Below are 14,785 nucleotides of genomic sequence, written 5' to 3'. Positions count from 1 at the left end.
GATCCCAAGCAAACTGCCATTTGGGCTCAGCCCAGGAATAGAAGAATCATAAGATTCTAAAAAGATTCAGTTCTCTGGCCTATTACTCAGATTGTTAGAGAGACAAAACAAAAAAAAATACACCAAAGGAAAAAATAATCTACGATACGAGACTTTGAATTTGCCAAAACCACTTTAAATACCAGTACAATTGGTCACTGCCACTTGCTGTAAAAGACAATTTGCTAGGAGTGGACATGGGCTCATTTGCCTCCCTTTCTGCTCTGCATTGAAATTTCACCAACCATAAATATACTTATTTCAAATCACAAACCAAATGCAAAGGAAAAATAACAACTAGGTTTTTCTAGGATTGATGTCTCCCTTCCTTGAACTTCTGAAAAATTAAGAAAAATAACAGTATAGACAAAACTGTTGTTGTGAAGGCAAGTCATTTTAAAGCAGGTAAAATCTGAGAAGTCAGCCTATGAATGTCATTTCTTACTAACACCATTTCTCAACTTCATGCCCTCACTCAACACAGACAATGTATACAGCAAAGTACTACAGCCAAAGTACTCTGAAAAGACTGAATATGTTTTCTTTTTGCAACTTACCAGTTTAAATATACCTGTCAACAGGCACAAGATACAATTTTAAAATACTGCATTTATGAGAATTTGTCTGCATACATTTTCAAGTTTTTCCAGAGTTGTAACCTGTTTCATGTCATGAACTGGAAACTAAAATTACTAGCATTTTTATTAAAATATTCTGCTTCTACAGCAGACTTAATGATGGAATGTAAGATCACCATTCAGCTCAGGTCTTATTTTAAAGCAGTAACTTCAAAAAAGAAGAAATGGAAATAAGACCAACAATGTAGCCACTATTGAACAGTCATCTACAGCAAGAGAAACTACCTGAAACATTTCTGAACAGTCCATGGTTTTTTACACACAGGCTGAATGCTACTGGTAGTGTTCTGAACTCATATATGTAAAGACCACAAAACATTTCTGGGTAGCTTTTGAGCTATAACAGAATGCTCAACTGAGCAGAATTAATGTTACATTCATCTTTTAAACACAAATCTCATGCAAACATTGTTATACTATGTTTGAATATATTGTGTTGAACAAGTTTAGTGAAACAGTTTATTTTTCTTTCTATACTCCTAAAAGTGGATCTACTACAAAAAGGAACATGCACCAGGACTTTTTGCTGTTGCAATAAATGTATTAGAAAGGAAGGCTACCATTTAAAATTAGAGACAAGAACAGACCAATTACATTCTGTATCAGCTCAAAAATAATTGTAAAAAGGCAAGTAAAGTTACTTACCCATCATATTTATAAATATTTACTTCAAATAAGTTGTCCTTAGCATGGTTAGCGTGTTCAGTTACTATGAAGAAATAAACACATTAAAATTTATTACTAAAAATACTACTATAAAGCTGTATATAATATAGAATAATAAAATTAATTCGTTAATAACCATGATTCTATTACCTATGTGATTATAAAACAGCCTGTCCATAAGATGTGTTTCAAAAGATTTTTGCCAAGGAAAGAATTAAAGGAAACATACACAGTACATACAGTACTGAAAAAATATTTCAGTAAAAATTGTGCAAATGATCAATTAGTTTTAACTGTGAAACTGAAAAAGAGAAGAAAGGCAGCATATTTTATTAAGAGCTCAAATAGCTCAGGAGCAGCAGAAGTTTTATTTTAGTAAGCAGGAAGGTGATATAATGCTGCCTTTTATCTGGCTACCTATGCTTTAATTTAAAAACATTCTCTACCACTTTGTTTCATTTCCTTAGTAAGGAAAGAACTTTAGCTAGTCAGGAATGTTTTAAAGAGTTGATACTGTGCTTATTAAGAATTGAAGTATTCATTACTCACTAACAACATCAGTGGATATAGAAGCCAGACTGAAGAGTGGAGCAACTTTCTGTTCATAAATCCTCTTCCCTTGTCTTTTTCCTCCATAGGGATTAATATACACAAGTAGCTGCTTTGGTCTAGACTCTGCAGTAAGGAAAACCATAGCATACTGATTTTGTACACAAACCAAAAATTCATCAAGCCACACAAACCCAAGCCTATTAACATCAAAGCAAACACATCATAAAAGACTTGTAACTCTTTAACAAAGAGCTATAAAGGCCTGCTTCATCTATTCTCTCTTATTACATAGTAAGACAGCAGATGAAACTCAGAATCATTTCTTCAGAGTCCCTATCTCATAATCTTACTTGTCATTCTTGCAGAACCCTCCTACTACAGGAGTTACTCTAATTACATGAGTATCATGGACATACAAGACAAAAAGAGCAGCAATATCAAAGCCACTTATAAGTGATGCATGCATAAAAATACTTTTACATAAATTTATTTCAACTTTCTTGTTTCTTTAATAACATGGTTAAAATCCATTTCCTTTCTGTGATCAAGTCACACTAAGAATGTCCCCCAAAACTACATGCTGCACAGCAAGTGCTTGTCCTACAGTGTTAGTTGCCCTAAAGTGCTACCCCTTCCCCCCCTCCAAAAGCACCTTTGTTATTACTATCTCAAATTTGTCCAAACAGTTATGGATTTACACTAGTAGTGTCAATGAAAACAATTATTACACCTCTGGATTAAGAGAGATACAAAACAGTAATGCTTGCTGCACCTAGCAAACCTCCTTTTTTATGGAACAGGCAAAAACCTTAACATCTGTACTTCCTCAAATTCTAGATTATTAATTTCAAATGAAAATATATCAGACTTATTACATCAGTACAATTTTACAATAAATCTACCCAAGCTAGATAGACTGAGTGGTTTAAATCTGCCCTAAACTCAAAGCACTATTCACCCATCTGAGAATATATTCCCTTTCCTGAATAAATTTGTTACCAATAAAAGGAACAATTGCACTCAAATGGAATTGACTGCTCAGGCCACAGTTCACACAAATGTGCTGAATGGGTGCACAAGCCCCATTTTTTGAAAAAGACAAATGTATCTAACGTGATGTATACAAAACAAAAACATTAAGAACACTTCCACTGCCTGTTCTTAAATACTGATTTTTATTCTGTAAGCTTTAAGTGTTTACTCGAGTCCCACTGCAGGTGTACTTGTGTCCAATCCCTTCTCCAGTTCTGTATTTCAGACCTACCCTGTAGGGATCTCATCCCTAGTCCTGTCTCCAGCCCCAGCTGCTCTGCTCTGGCCTCCCTGGATGGACCCAATTATTGTATCTCACCTCAGCTGGAAATTGGACCTATATGTATAGGTCCAATCCCTGCTCTGCCCACTCAGCTCAGAACACTGGGCAGTAAGGGCACTGCCTCTGCTGTGATCACCCATAACCTCCTTTCTGTCATAGTTATCTGTTCCTGCTGCTTCCTGACATCTATCAAGGTATCTCTTTCAGGAATAACTCCTTCAACATTACTTTTAACCTCCCATGAAGTAGATGTCCAAGAGTCTCAGAAATGATTAATGGGAACTCTTACTACTTAAGACACATTTTATTGATGATAGAGTCTGGGAAGGTGAAACAGACCCATAAATCTTCCAATTGCTACAGCCCTTGACCTCACATCTCTGGAGTACCTTAAATCCTGGAGCTTACATCTGCCCATTACTTCTTCCAAAGCTACAGTCATTCAAAGCCACTGCTAACCTTCCAATGTGTCTCTATTTTGTGAAAATAATTTATATCTAGCCAAAATTACACGACACTAACAGTCCTAACTGATTAAAGCACTCAGTACAACTTAGTGAATATATAAGATAATGTAGTGATAAGGAAATAGTTCAGCTTTTGGCTCCCTCAATTTTTGAGCATAAGCTGCACTTAAGAGCTAAAAAAAGCAGATATATGAAAATAACACTGATTGATGTACAAATGATGGTGTAAATGTTCACAGTTGATTCAAACTTACTCTGCATTTCAAGTAATTCCTTCAGCGCCTGTATCCACTGATTACACAAGTGCTCCTCAACACACCAAAACGTCACATCACTGCACCGCCAGCGGTGATTTCGGGCTTTCTTCACATAATACACTGTTAAAATTAAAAAAACAAACCCAAAACAACATAATGAGATGGTTCTGTGAAATGAAAAATGCATTTCAGAAAGATCTCCAAAATACCGACCTGTAATTAACATCCACTACACACTTCCACAAATGACAGAAGCATTCAGAGTATGAGCAGCACATTTGTAGAGTCCAGATGAAAATGTGAGAACACTTGCTACCAGCAGACACCTAAACAAAGGCTTCTTTTTAAAGAAGCCATTTCTCATCAACTTATTATAGACATATTATAGACTTGTTCAGAAGTTCACTGAGCTTATGTATTATCTGTATTAACGTCTGCAATACCTACACAAAAAGCCACAAGCTTAAGAAGATAAGCCACATTGACATCAACTCTCATGTAACCAACAGGATGAATTTCATTCTATAAAGCTGAAATTTGAGGAAAAAAAATTGTTTTCTTGTGCATTGAGAACTTATATTTAGACTTCACATAAAGTATCCCAAATCACCCTTACTGGAGGACTAAATGTGAACAAAATACTGCACAACATGAAATGTTGGCATGACATCTTTTTGGCACAGAAGTCACCACTCTCTTCCCAAACCAGACACTTATTTCTGGCACTTTGTTTTAAGAATGCAGTTGATAATACAAAGAAACTTTCATGCATACATCCTGATGGTTAGGGGTAATTTATAAATCTTAAATATTTAGGACTCATTCTTTCACCCTCTCTCAATTTTGTAGTCAAGAAGTAGAAAGCAGATGTCCTGTTGCAGAGTCATTCAGCAGCAAAAAGACACTAGGGTGGACACTCAGACAGTATTCTGAAATTCATTAAAAATAACTAAATAAAGAACTCTTCTTAAAGGAAGAGTTTTGTTTTCCAAATAAGGATCTTTAAATATAAATCAAAAGATTTTTGGTGGGTGTTCCTTTGTTTGTTTTTTGTGGGACTTTTGCTTGGGTTTATTTCAGTTTGGGATTTTGGTGGAGGGGGCGGGTCTTTTTTTGCAGGTGTGTTTGTTTGGGTTGTCTTTGGCTTCTGGTTGGTTGTTTATTTGGGGTTGGAGTTTTTAAAAAAATAATTTCTGTTAAAAAAACTCAAAACTCTGATGATTCCTTTTGAGCCCGCCTTAAACTACCTTCAACAGAATAACAAGCACAAGCATCCAGAGACTGCTACTTGCCTTACCTGTGAAAGCATGTAGCATTGCCATTTTTTGCCATCTGCCAATGTTACGTTGTTTCTTGTTAAACTCAGTTTCTTCAACAGCAATGATCTCAGAGATGGGTACAAAACAGTTTCCTGGATGAACACAAGATCTTAAGTATTAGAATCCTCAAACAACACCTGACTATTTCTATACCTAATATGATATAGACATATGATTAGAGCAGTTGCTCAGTAAGCACAACCAAGAGCATAAATAGAAATTTTCTGAATATTTTTAACTTTCTTTAGTCAAAACACATAATCCATAACCACCTATGAACTACCCAAAACAGTACTTAAAACGTCTGTGACTTCTCAGAAAATTAGGTATTTCATGTATAAAAATATTTTTGCATGAAGCCAAAATCCAGCAACATGGATTTCAGAGTAATTAAACTTCCCCCTCTATGAGGCCAGATACTTTCAGTGAATAGCACAAGTTATTTCAAAGAATGTGCAATTAAATCTAGTGCACAGACTACACAGGCTATTTGTTATTCTCAAGTAAGTAGCTGGCTTATGAAAGGGCATTCATATGAATTCTTAAAATTTTAAATCCCACTAAGCTTTTAAAGTTTAGTATCTTTTAAGAAGAGAATTCTAGATGTTATGTTTATGTACTGCGAAATGCTTTCCCTGTATCAACTTCAAAACTACTGCTTTTCAGAATTAAAGGCCTGTTGCTCTCAGACTATGAAATAATTTCTTCCAACCTCATTCTCTTTTCTCTTAATTTCTAAACATCATCTCAGACCTCTTAGGTCCTGTCAAATTGAAGACTTTTGTCCCATTTTCATTACTGATTTCAATGCTGCTTTGTTGTTACTTCATCTCAAAAACTTAAAATGCATGCTTTGTATTTATATACAACCAAGTGCTCTCTGTATACATACTCATGTATAAAAGATTTATATTGTTATAATAATGTAGTCTTATGTAAATAATTTCTTCTATAATAAGAATTACAATATACTTGCTTCTTTCAAATATACAGTGATACCAAGATATTGAGATACTCAACACAAAATATAGACAATAATACCATTGTTACTGGGGTTTCTTCTACACTTCATTTTCCTCATTATTTTGCAACAGTACAATGGTAGTGGTGAGGAATGCAAAATGAGTGAAAAGTTTTCCTGACCTCTTCCCAGTGACAACTGCAATTCACTCGCCACTAATTCACTTTTACTATTTTTTCCCATCCTATTTAATTGGCTTAGTCAAGAGTCTTTATATATCAGCACATGTATTGACAATTTGTGGACTACTCACTAAGGGGTTTTGGTATTTGACATGATTTATACTAATTGAGTGTTTTTATATTCCCACAATTTTTCAGCATGATTCAAAAGAAACGTACCCTTCAAACTTTACACTGAGGAATCTGGCTGTATTTAAAAGTTTCAACTCAAAACCAAATTTCAGCTTATAATAATTGCATTTACTACATTCAAGGCATGATAGGGAAGTGCAGCAGTCAAATAATGCTGCTACAAAGATCCAACAGCAGAGATAAACTCTGAGATGTATGGTATGTGTACTGCACATGTAAGACCACATCTAGTACTGGGCAGTAACAGTTCTTCAGTCTTCCAACAAATACAAGACCTGCTAAGGGATCTCAATATGATTAACCTATACATTTATCGAAGGAAAAAGAAATACAGAACAGAGATGGAACAAAAAAGGAAAGGAAGCACATCCTTTAATCTTTCTTTCCCAAAATTGCTTTTACTTATTTTTCTACTGGCTTTGCCACCAATCCATATGTCGAAATATGAAAGAAAATTTGTTGCACCTATAAAGATCACACTTAAATGGTAATTTATTTTGTTACTGCTCAAAGATATGCCATAAAACTTAGAAACTACATTTAGAGAAAAATTTACATGACAGTGCTCTAAATAACATTTTTGGAAACAGTTGTACATAGGCCATACTTATTAGCATGTATGCTGGGAGCAGCAACTGAAGTAATTGCCTCATTAGGCATTTTTTATATAATAAAGCTGTCCAACTGTAGAGATAGCTAATGGATTTTAAAGTGCTTCCAAACCTGTACCACTGAAAGTATTTCTTTAGAGTATATACTTCAGGACATATTACACAGTTTCTATTAACCTTGAAACCACTTACAAGCTCTCCTAATTCTGTGTTCCCCCTCTGACAGTTGCATGACTGTTTTGATTTTCCAGCAAATCTTTTCACAGACACAGCAAAAAAAAGGCAAAAAGTAAATATTTTTTTGTTTATATGCCTTTTTTTTTTTTTTTTCATTTTATGGTACCAGAGTTACAAATCTGAAAAACAGATTCCTCAACAGTGGCGGGGAGGAAAACACCAAAGGAACAAAAATGAAGAACAGATCCCACGTCCCATCTGTAAATCTTTGACTTTGGTGAAAATCTGAAGAGTTTCTGTTCTGGGAATACCAGCTCTGCTGATTATATCCCTCAGTAATACCTAGCACCAGAAAAGCAGCAAGCAGCTCCACTGTCCTGACAGCACACTGCAATCTTAAGGCAGTCCAAATCACACACTACTGAACCCAGTAATTGCAGATGGCCAGAAAGATGCAAAACTGTCTCAAATAACGTGTTATTCAGAACATTCCCCACTGCTTATAACAACAAATTCTGGTGTGTTTGAACAGAATTCAAGAATTTCTATCAGTCCAAATATCTCTATCGCTATTTGACTTCGTGCTACACAGAACATTGTTTAATCACTCTGCAAACCAACTACTTAGTCCCACCCCTCCTCCTTTTCCCCAGAAGGCAGAAGCTTTCAGTGTGAAGCTGAGACCTTCAGTACAAGCACAACAGTCCTGTTCCTTTGCTGTTTAGTCACCAAAACTTGCCCCATAAAAAACACTACTACCCCAGCCTCTCCTGAAGGTTCACAAATGTACTAATTATATAGTCCTTTCCCACACGTACTTTTGTAGCATTTACCCTATTATCAAGTAGCATGAGATATTTATTTCACTGACATAGCATAAAGATGTTCACTCAGACCTTCACCTTTACATGTTTCTTCCAAAATGTGGAAAATCATATTGCCACATTAAAAAAAACAAACCTCCACAAAAAAAGTTGCTTATAGCAGTACTGCAAGATCAACATGAATGAAAAAAGTTTGAAATATGGCCTCAGACAATGTCAAACAAAGAACTTTACTTGGCTCAGTCCAATCTATTCAACCAAGTAGCACACAACAGCTTCTAGACAAAAATTTCATCGTCAATGGCTAGCACATAAAAGACAAGAGCTGACCATCCAGAGAAGGTGGATGAAAGGGCATGGGCAAAAAAACCAAGTAAAAAGTTAAAAAGCCAAACAAAACACACAGCAAACAGGTGACAGTCTTCTCAGCCCTCTGGCTGTGCCAGTCATTACTCATTCTGGGTCACAGTGCTCTTAATCTTAACATTCTTCCTAAAAGCAAACTGATAAATCGGAAAGCCACTGGATTAGATGAACATTATTTGTCCCACATTAGGCAAGTGGGAGAGGAGAAAAAAAAAGCCTCACAGAAACAAAACCAAGGTAAGCACACTAAGAGTGGGCTTTCTCTGTGCAAAATAGAGCCAGCAGTTGGGAAGTGTTTTTCTGTGTTAAGAAAAGATTTTTGGTGTGTCATTGCAGTCTGCCACTCCCACAGAACACTTCTGGAGTTTATGAGCACTCACTCAGAACTTCAGTCAAGACTTGTTCATTCATCACTGCCAGCTACATCTCCTACAGACTAAACATCCCCCTCACAAATGTGGTAGCTCAAAGCAACCTAGACACATGCACAGGCACAAAAACATTGCTGATCACAGCACTTGGTTTATTCTTAAAATTCAGCTGAGGCCCACACAGATGGAGTGGCATTTAGAATTAAACTGTTAGCATATTCTCATGACTTAAAAGTAAAAAGCTGAGATATAGGTTTAAAGAAAAGTGTATTTTTAGTCACTCTGAAAACTAATTCGCTGTTAGAGCCCACATGAAGGGTCAAGCTTTCAGGTTTAAGTTTGCCTTCACCTAAAAGCAGGAGAAGGGGAATACTTTATATCAGAAGGTACATGGTATTATACCAATCATGCATTACAGAAAGCTGTGTTTAATAAACACTAGGAAAGGTAGAATATAGAGCAGAATTACTGACAATTCACATCCTAAGGGAGGGGGAAGAAAAAAAGGTAACATGATAGATTTAAATCAAAACTGTGGAGGAGTCATAGAAATATCCAAAGACCAAGGTTCCACCATGTACAAGGAAATTTGCCTTATTATTTTAAATTACATCTTCAAGTACTTTGTAAATCAACAGACCAGTTTCTACTATGATCACACAGTTACTTCACATCACATGAATCTGAATCAAAACACAGCAATTTGAACTCAAGTCAATTTGAGTATTTAAATCGTACCATTGAATGTCTTTCGATTGTTTCTTCTGCATTTCTAAATAAAATCTTTTCTGCTCAACAATAAATATTTCAAGGATAAAGCAGGGAGTAAGATGCACTTAAGGGGAGAAACAGCCCAGCAAAAAGTTGTATGCTAAAGAACACGTATTGTTTAATGCAGTGTGCATTCCTATTTGAAAAAAGTATCTTCCAGAAGACACCACAATCCAAAGAAGCAATGCCTGCTGGAGCAATTATTGCCCACATCCTACTTGTGCAATGTAGTTGTGGCATTGCCTATAGGGAAACACGGTTCACATTTCTGCACACGCCCATTGCCAGGCAGGAATGACTGATGACAAATGACCTTGACTAAGGATGTGCCAACACTCTGCAAATGCGAGGTGCTGGACAGACCTTGTTGCCAAGCTGGCCCACCCTGTTTATCACCCTGTTTATCAAACTGAGCTTTCTTTCGAATCCACCAGAATTACATCAGGGCTGAGTCTGAGTTGTTAGTTCTGAGTCTTCCTCAGATGGCTGCTTTGGAAAAGACACATGGAAGAGAATTCTGAAACACATAGGCTAAAAGAAATCACACATCTTAAGTGAAGGAATAGAGTTCAGGGTCTAGTTTGGTCATCCCCATCATACTTGTACTTTAGAAAAAAAAAAAAAAAAAAAACTAGAAAAATGACAGGAGAATCTCATTCTGTATTTGTAATGTTTTAATGCCAGGCACAATAAAGCCTTAGCCAATGCTTCTGAAATACCTCTAAGTACATACATACATTATACACTCTACTCTGGATTTGGTACAAAAAGTTTTATCATGTGTTAATTGAGAAAAACCTGACTGTGTCATCAGCATGAAGGAAATAACAGAACAATTTAGCTGACCAGCTTTGCATACAGTGTTTATGATTCATGACTAATTTTCGTGGAGAAATGTTACAAGGTTAAAAAATAATGTTCATTAGAAAATTTGAGGATGAAGGAATTCCTAAGGAAAAAAGATGCATAGCTGAAAGTCACAGAGAAACACATGAAAATTCAGAGGTAAAACTTCTTCCTATAAGTTCAAACACATCTAACCATCTAAGAACAGGAAACAGGAACCTGATTACGCTGAAGAGAGAACTTGAAACCATGATGCTGTTAAACAAAGTCCAACAGTAGGAATAAAGTGTACTTCAGAATTTAAAAATGCACCATGACTTGAACAAACATTTGATGTTTTTGTTATTGTTGGTATCTTCCAAATGATTGCACTAAAAAGAATTCTCTTGAATTAATACTTCCACATTTTGACAGAATAGGATTTAAATACATACATGTATTTTATATATATATATATATATCTCACTGTACAGAGATGAGGAAACAGAAGAATCTCCCCATACTCTCTAAATCTATATTTTCCTGGACAACAGTACAAAGTCTGTGTTGTTTCCTATCTGTTCTTGATTTGGTTGCAACAGGGAAAGGTAAACATTTCAACCCTTCTACAATACACCTAGCTATAGATCTAGTCCTGTATATGCCTCAAAGTCTGAAAACACTGTAAAAACATATACCAAACAATTTTTACTTATATACCTAAATTCAAGACAGTAATAAATGCTCTGAAAATAAGTAGCCCTGTGTTTTTACAGTTTAAAGACAACTGCTTCACTGTAATAGCTACCTACTAAACAAGAAATGTAGCACTTTCATACTGCATAATTTAGTCTGTATTTAGACACAGTGTAGTCATGTAGTCAAAGGCTAAATGGCAGAAAGATACCAATCTTGGTCAAGCAACTCTTCTGAAATTATAGGCTTCTAACTAACCATCTTCCATATTATTAAGTTTATTTATATATTGTCATGTATGCTGCTCATATTTCCAAAATAATTGTAGAGAACACAATGAATCATCACAGCTCTTAAAAAGAGCTTGGAGACAACAGTGCAGCAGTACAAAACTGAGATGATATTAAAGCTTGAGTGCAGGGAACACATGAATTAATGAGGGTGTTAAGAAGAGAAGGTACATTATCTATTGTATTGATCCCTACATAAATTATACCAGTGCCTCCAGAACACTTAGGCATTTCTTTTTCTTCTCTTTTCTCTTGTGATTTCACATCATGTTTTTTAAACTCTAGTAAAGAGCTGTGCTACAAGACAGTGGCTGCACTCAGTAAACACACTTGCCTCTTAGGGCACCTCCAGCTGGGTACTACTTCAGAAACTGCCACATACAAACTCTAATTTACTGTGTCCCACTCTCCTTCCACCATTCCCAGGATTCTGATATTTGGAACCTGCTTCAGGGCAGGTTCATACATCCTTTAGTCTTCCAGGAGCAAAGCAAGAAAACTTACAACTTAAAAAGTAGTTAAAATTCACAACTGCAAGCAGCTGTAAACTTCAGAGTGCTCATGAGAGAGCTAGTGTGTCACTCCCCTTGATCTTGCTCTAGCCTACACATCAATCTCCTAGTGACTTTGCAAAGGCATTTTTAGAAGGATTTTACACAATTTGACCAAATTATGTCCAAAGAAGGCGCTATTTTACCTAGTGGGAGCAATTATCCCAAAAGACCTTGAAACTTTCTATTTTCAATTTAAGAACCAGGTACCTTTATCTACGCTAAATTTATTTGAAAAGTATACTGCCTGCTTTTCTTAACAATGTATTAAGCTTGGCAGAACTAAAGAATCAATTTGTCCTTAAAGTCTTAAGTTCGTTTAACTGAGAAAAGTTCAAGAATTTTTGATTACTTTTTTCATCAGTATTAAGGATAATCATTAGATTATGTCAAACTACTTGCACAATAGCAAGGGAAGGATAATAAACTCTATTTTTATATTATGAATAAGAAGGGTAGTACTTCAAAGATAACCAAATCTCAGTTATGTAAACTGTAACACCAAATTCTTAGAATTCTTGAGTTCTCTTTCTCCTTTTTCCCCTCACCTTTTTGAAAAAAGTTTCAGGCTAATAAGATATTATGATAAAACCTGAAAAATATTTAACACATGTACATGCTAAGAATGGAGTATTTATTTAAGTTTGGGGACTTGCCTAGGATTGGAAACATCTATATTCAAACCTTTCTTAGATAAAACTTCTAATCAGCCTTTCTATTATTAGTTTCTCACTGTCTCAGGTCCTGCAACCTCTAAAATGAGGATGAAAACAGTTTCCAACTCTATAGCAGCTGCTGTGAAAAAAAGGGCATTACACATTTTCAAATGTTCACATGCCATGTTAATATGGCTACATTAGCAATGGGAATAATTACTATATAAAACCCCCAAGGTCAAAGACCCTGAAAAAATACCTCTTAAAAGTACAGTAGAAAGTTTGATATGCTACCATTCTCAGAAGTTAATCTGAATTTTTTTCAGGTATTTTCATCAGTGACTTCTCCCGTTTCTATAATACCCCTTCTGTGCAGTTGGCATAGTTTTGTACATCCACACCATGCTAACTGCACAAAAGGGGAACTACAGAAATCTTTGTAACCACACTACCAAATTAGTAGCCTACATTAAATATTTCCAAACCAGTGAATCTCAAAAGTTAAACTTTCTTTGTAAAATTTCCACTAAGCCCCTAAGAAAGCTAAGAGTTTTTAAAAAGCTCAAAAAACAAACAAACAAAAAACCCCCAAAACCCCCCAAAAACAAACAAACAACCACCAAACTAAAAGATCCAAAATAAAAAAAAAAAAACACCCAACAAAAGAAGCCATCGCCTAATACGCTGCCTCAGTATGAACGTGTTTTTAACCACAAGTCTTGTTGTAACTAAAAGAACCAAAACCGCTTTTAAGGTGTCATAAGTCTCTCATGTACGGCTACGACTCCTTACAGTACATTAACCTAGACGCCTCTCCGTACCCGGGGCGCCAAGGAACCAGGGGCCGCGGCCGAAGGAGTCTGTGTTTGCCGGGCAGATGCGGGGACAGGTGTCCGTCCCCCGGCGCCGCCAGCGGCACGCTCGGAGCGGATGCTCGGCCGGGCTGCGGCTCAGCCAGAGCAGCTCCCGGCTTTGTTTGGGAAGCACAGCCCGCAGCGCTCAGCACGGCCGCGGACCGTCCCGCCCGCATGTCCCCGCTCCGAGCCGCCCTCCGCCCGCAGCCGGACTCTGCACCCCGGAGGCGACGCACAGGCGCCCGGGCGCAGGAAGCGCTCCCGCCGGCGGAGCTCTCCGGATGCTCGAGGAGCCCCGGCCGCAGGCCGCCCCCGCCGGCAGCCGCCCTTGCCCCGCCGCCGAGGGCAGCAGCCCCTCGGGCCCGGGCCCGCCCCGGGCCGCGGCAGGTGCGCCCCGGCCCCCGCCCGCCCCACTCACCGCGGACGCGGCGCGGCGGGCGGGGGTCGCTCCAGGCCAGCCGCCCCCGCTCCTCGTCTAAGGTGACCTCCCAGGAGCACCGCCCCAGCCCCAGCGAGGACGCGAGCCGGGGCCGGCGGCCGCCGGGGAGCCGCTCCATGGCCGCCGAGAGCCCGGCCCGCCGCGGCCGCTACCGCATGGCCCGGGGAGCGGGCGGGCGCCGCGGGCCGAGCCCAGCAGCTGCTAACGGCGCCCCCGGCCCGCCGCGGCCCCGGGCGGGAGCGGCGTCAGCGCTACGCCAGCACCGGGGCGGGGCCGCGCCGCCCGCATCGGCGCCGGGAGGGGCGGGCAGCGGGGCCGGGGCCGTGTGCTGTGGCCGTGTGTTCGGGCTTGGTGCTGGGGCCGTGTGCCGGGGCCGGGTGCCGGGGCCGGGTGTTCCGACCTGGTGCTGGGGCTGTGTGCTCGGGCTGTGTGCTCGGGCTGTGTGCTCGGGCAGTGTGCTCATCCCGGGTGCTCATCCCGCCGGGGAGAGAGAGAACCCTGCCCTGCCACCCCCGGCTGGGCCTCGCTGGCCCCGAGCCCCCGGCTCCGGGCACAGACTCCGGGGCTGCGATTGCTTTCGTGGGGGGTTTGCACCTTTGTCAGTGTTACAGTGTCATGCTCACTCTTTAGACAGTGAAAATGCAATGGGTACATATTAATATCTGGTGATACAAACCTCTCCATCTGACTTTACCTCCCTTTACATAAAAACGTTTTGGGTTTGCCTTCAGTATAGGCAGAGTAATTCACTATGATCGAGCTCTTA

General features: G+C 38.8%; 1 protein-coding gene across 1 annotated transcript in view; it reads right to left on the bottom strand.

The window, feature by feature from the left end:
* Positions 1-14,250, bottom strand: part of CERK (ceramide kinase) — a 42,163-nt gene extending 27,913 nt beyond the window's left edge. Inside the window, exons 1-5 of the mRNA XM_066318603.1 lie at positions 13,999-14,250; positions 5,232-5,345; positions 3,932-4,054; positions 1,893-2,018; positions 1,323-1,386 (exon numbers count right to left, since the gene is read on the bottom strand). Of these exons, the coding sequence (XP_066174700.1) occupies positions 1,323-1,386; positions 1,893-2,018; positions 3,932-4,054; positions 5,232-5,345; positions 13,999-14,137 (566 nt within the window). The 5' untranslated portion in view covers positions 14,138-14,250. The remainder of the gene's footprint in view (positions 1-1,322; positions 1,387-1,892; positions 2,019-3,931; positions 4,055-5,231; positions 5,346-13,998) is intronic.
* Positions 14,251-14,785: the final 535 nt, after the last annotated feature.

The sequence above is a fragment of the Sylvia atricapilla genome, chromosome 5 (genome assembly GCF_009819655.1).
Source record: "Sylvia atricapilla isolate bSylAtr1 chromosome 5, bSylAtr1.pri, whole genome shotgun sequence".
NCBI lineage: Eukaryota > Metazoa > Chordata > Aves > Passeriformes > Sylviidae > Sylvia > Sylvia atricapilla.
The sequence above is the reverse complement of the archived record's forward strand: the minus strand, read 5'-3'. Positions and strand labels throughout refer to the sequence as shown.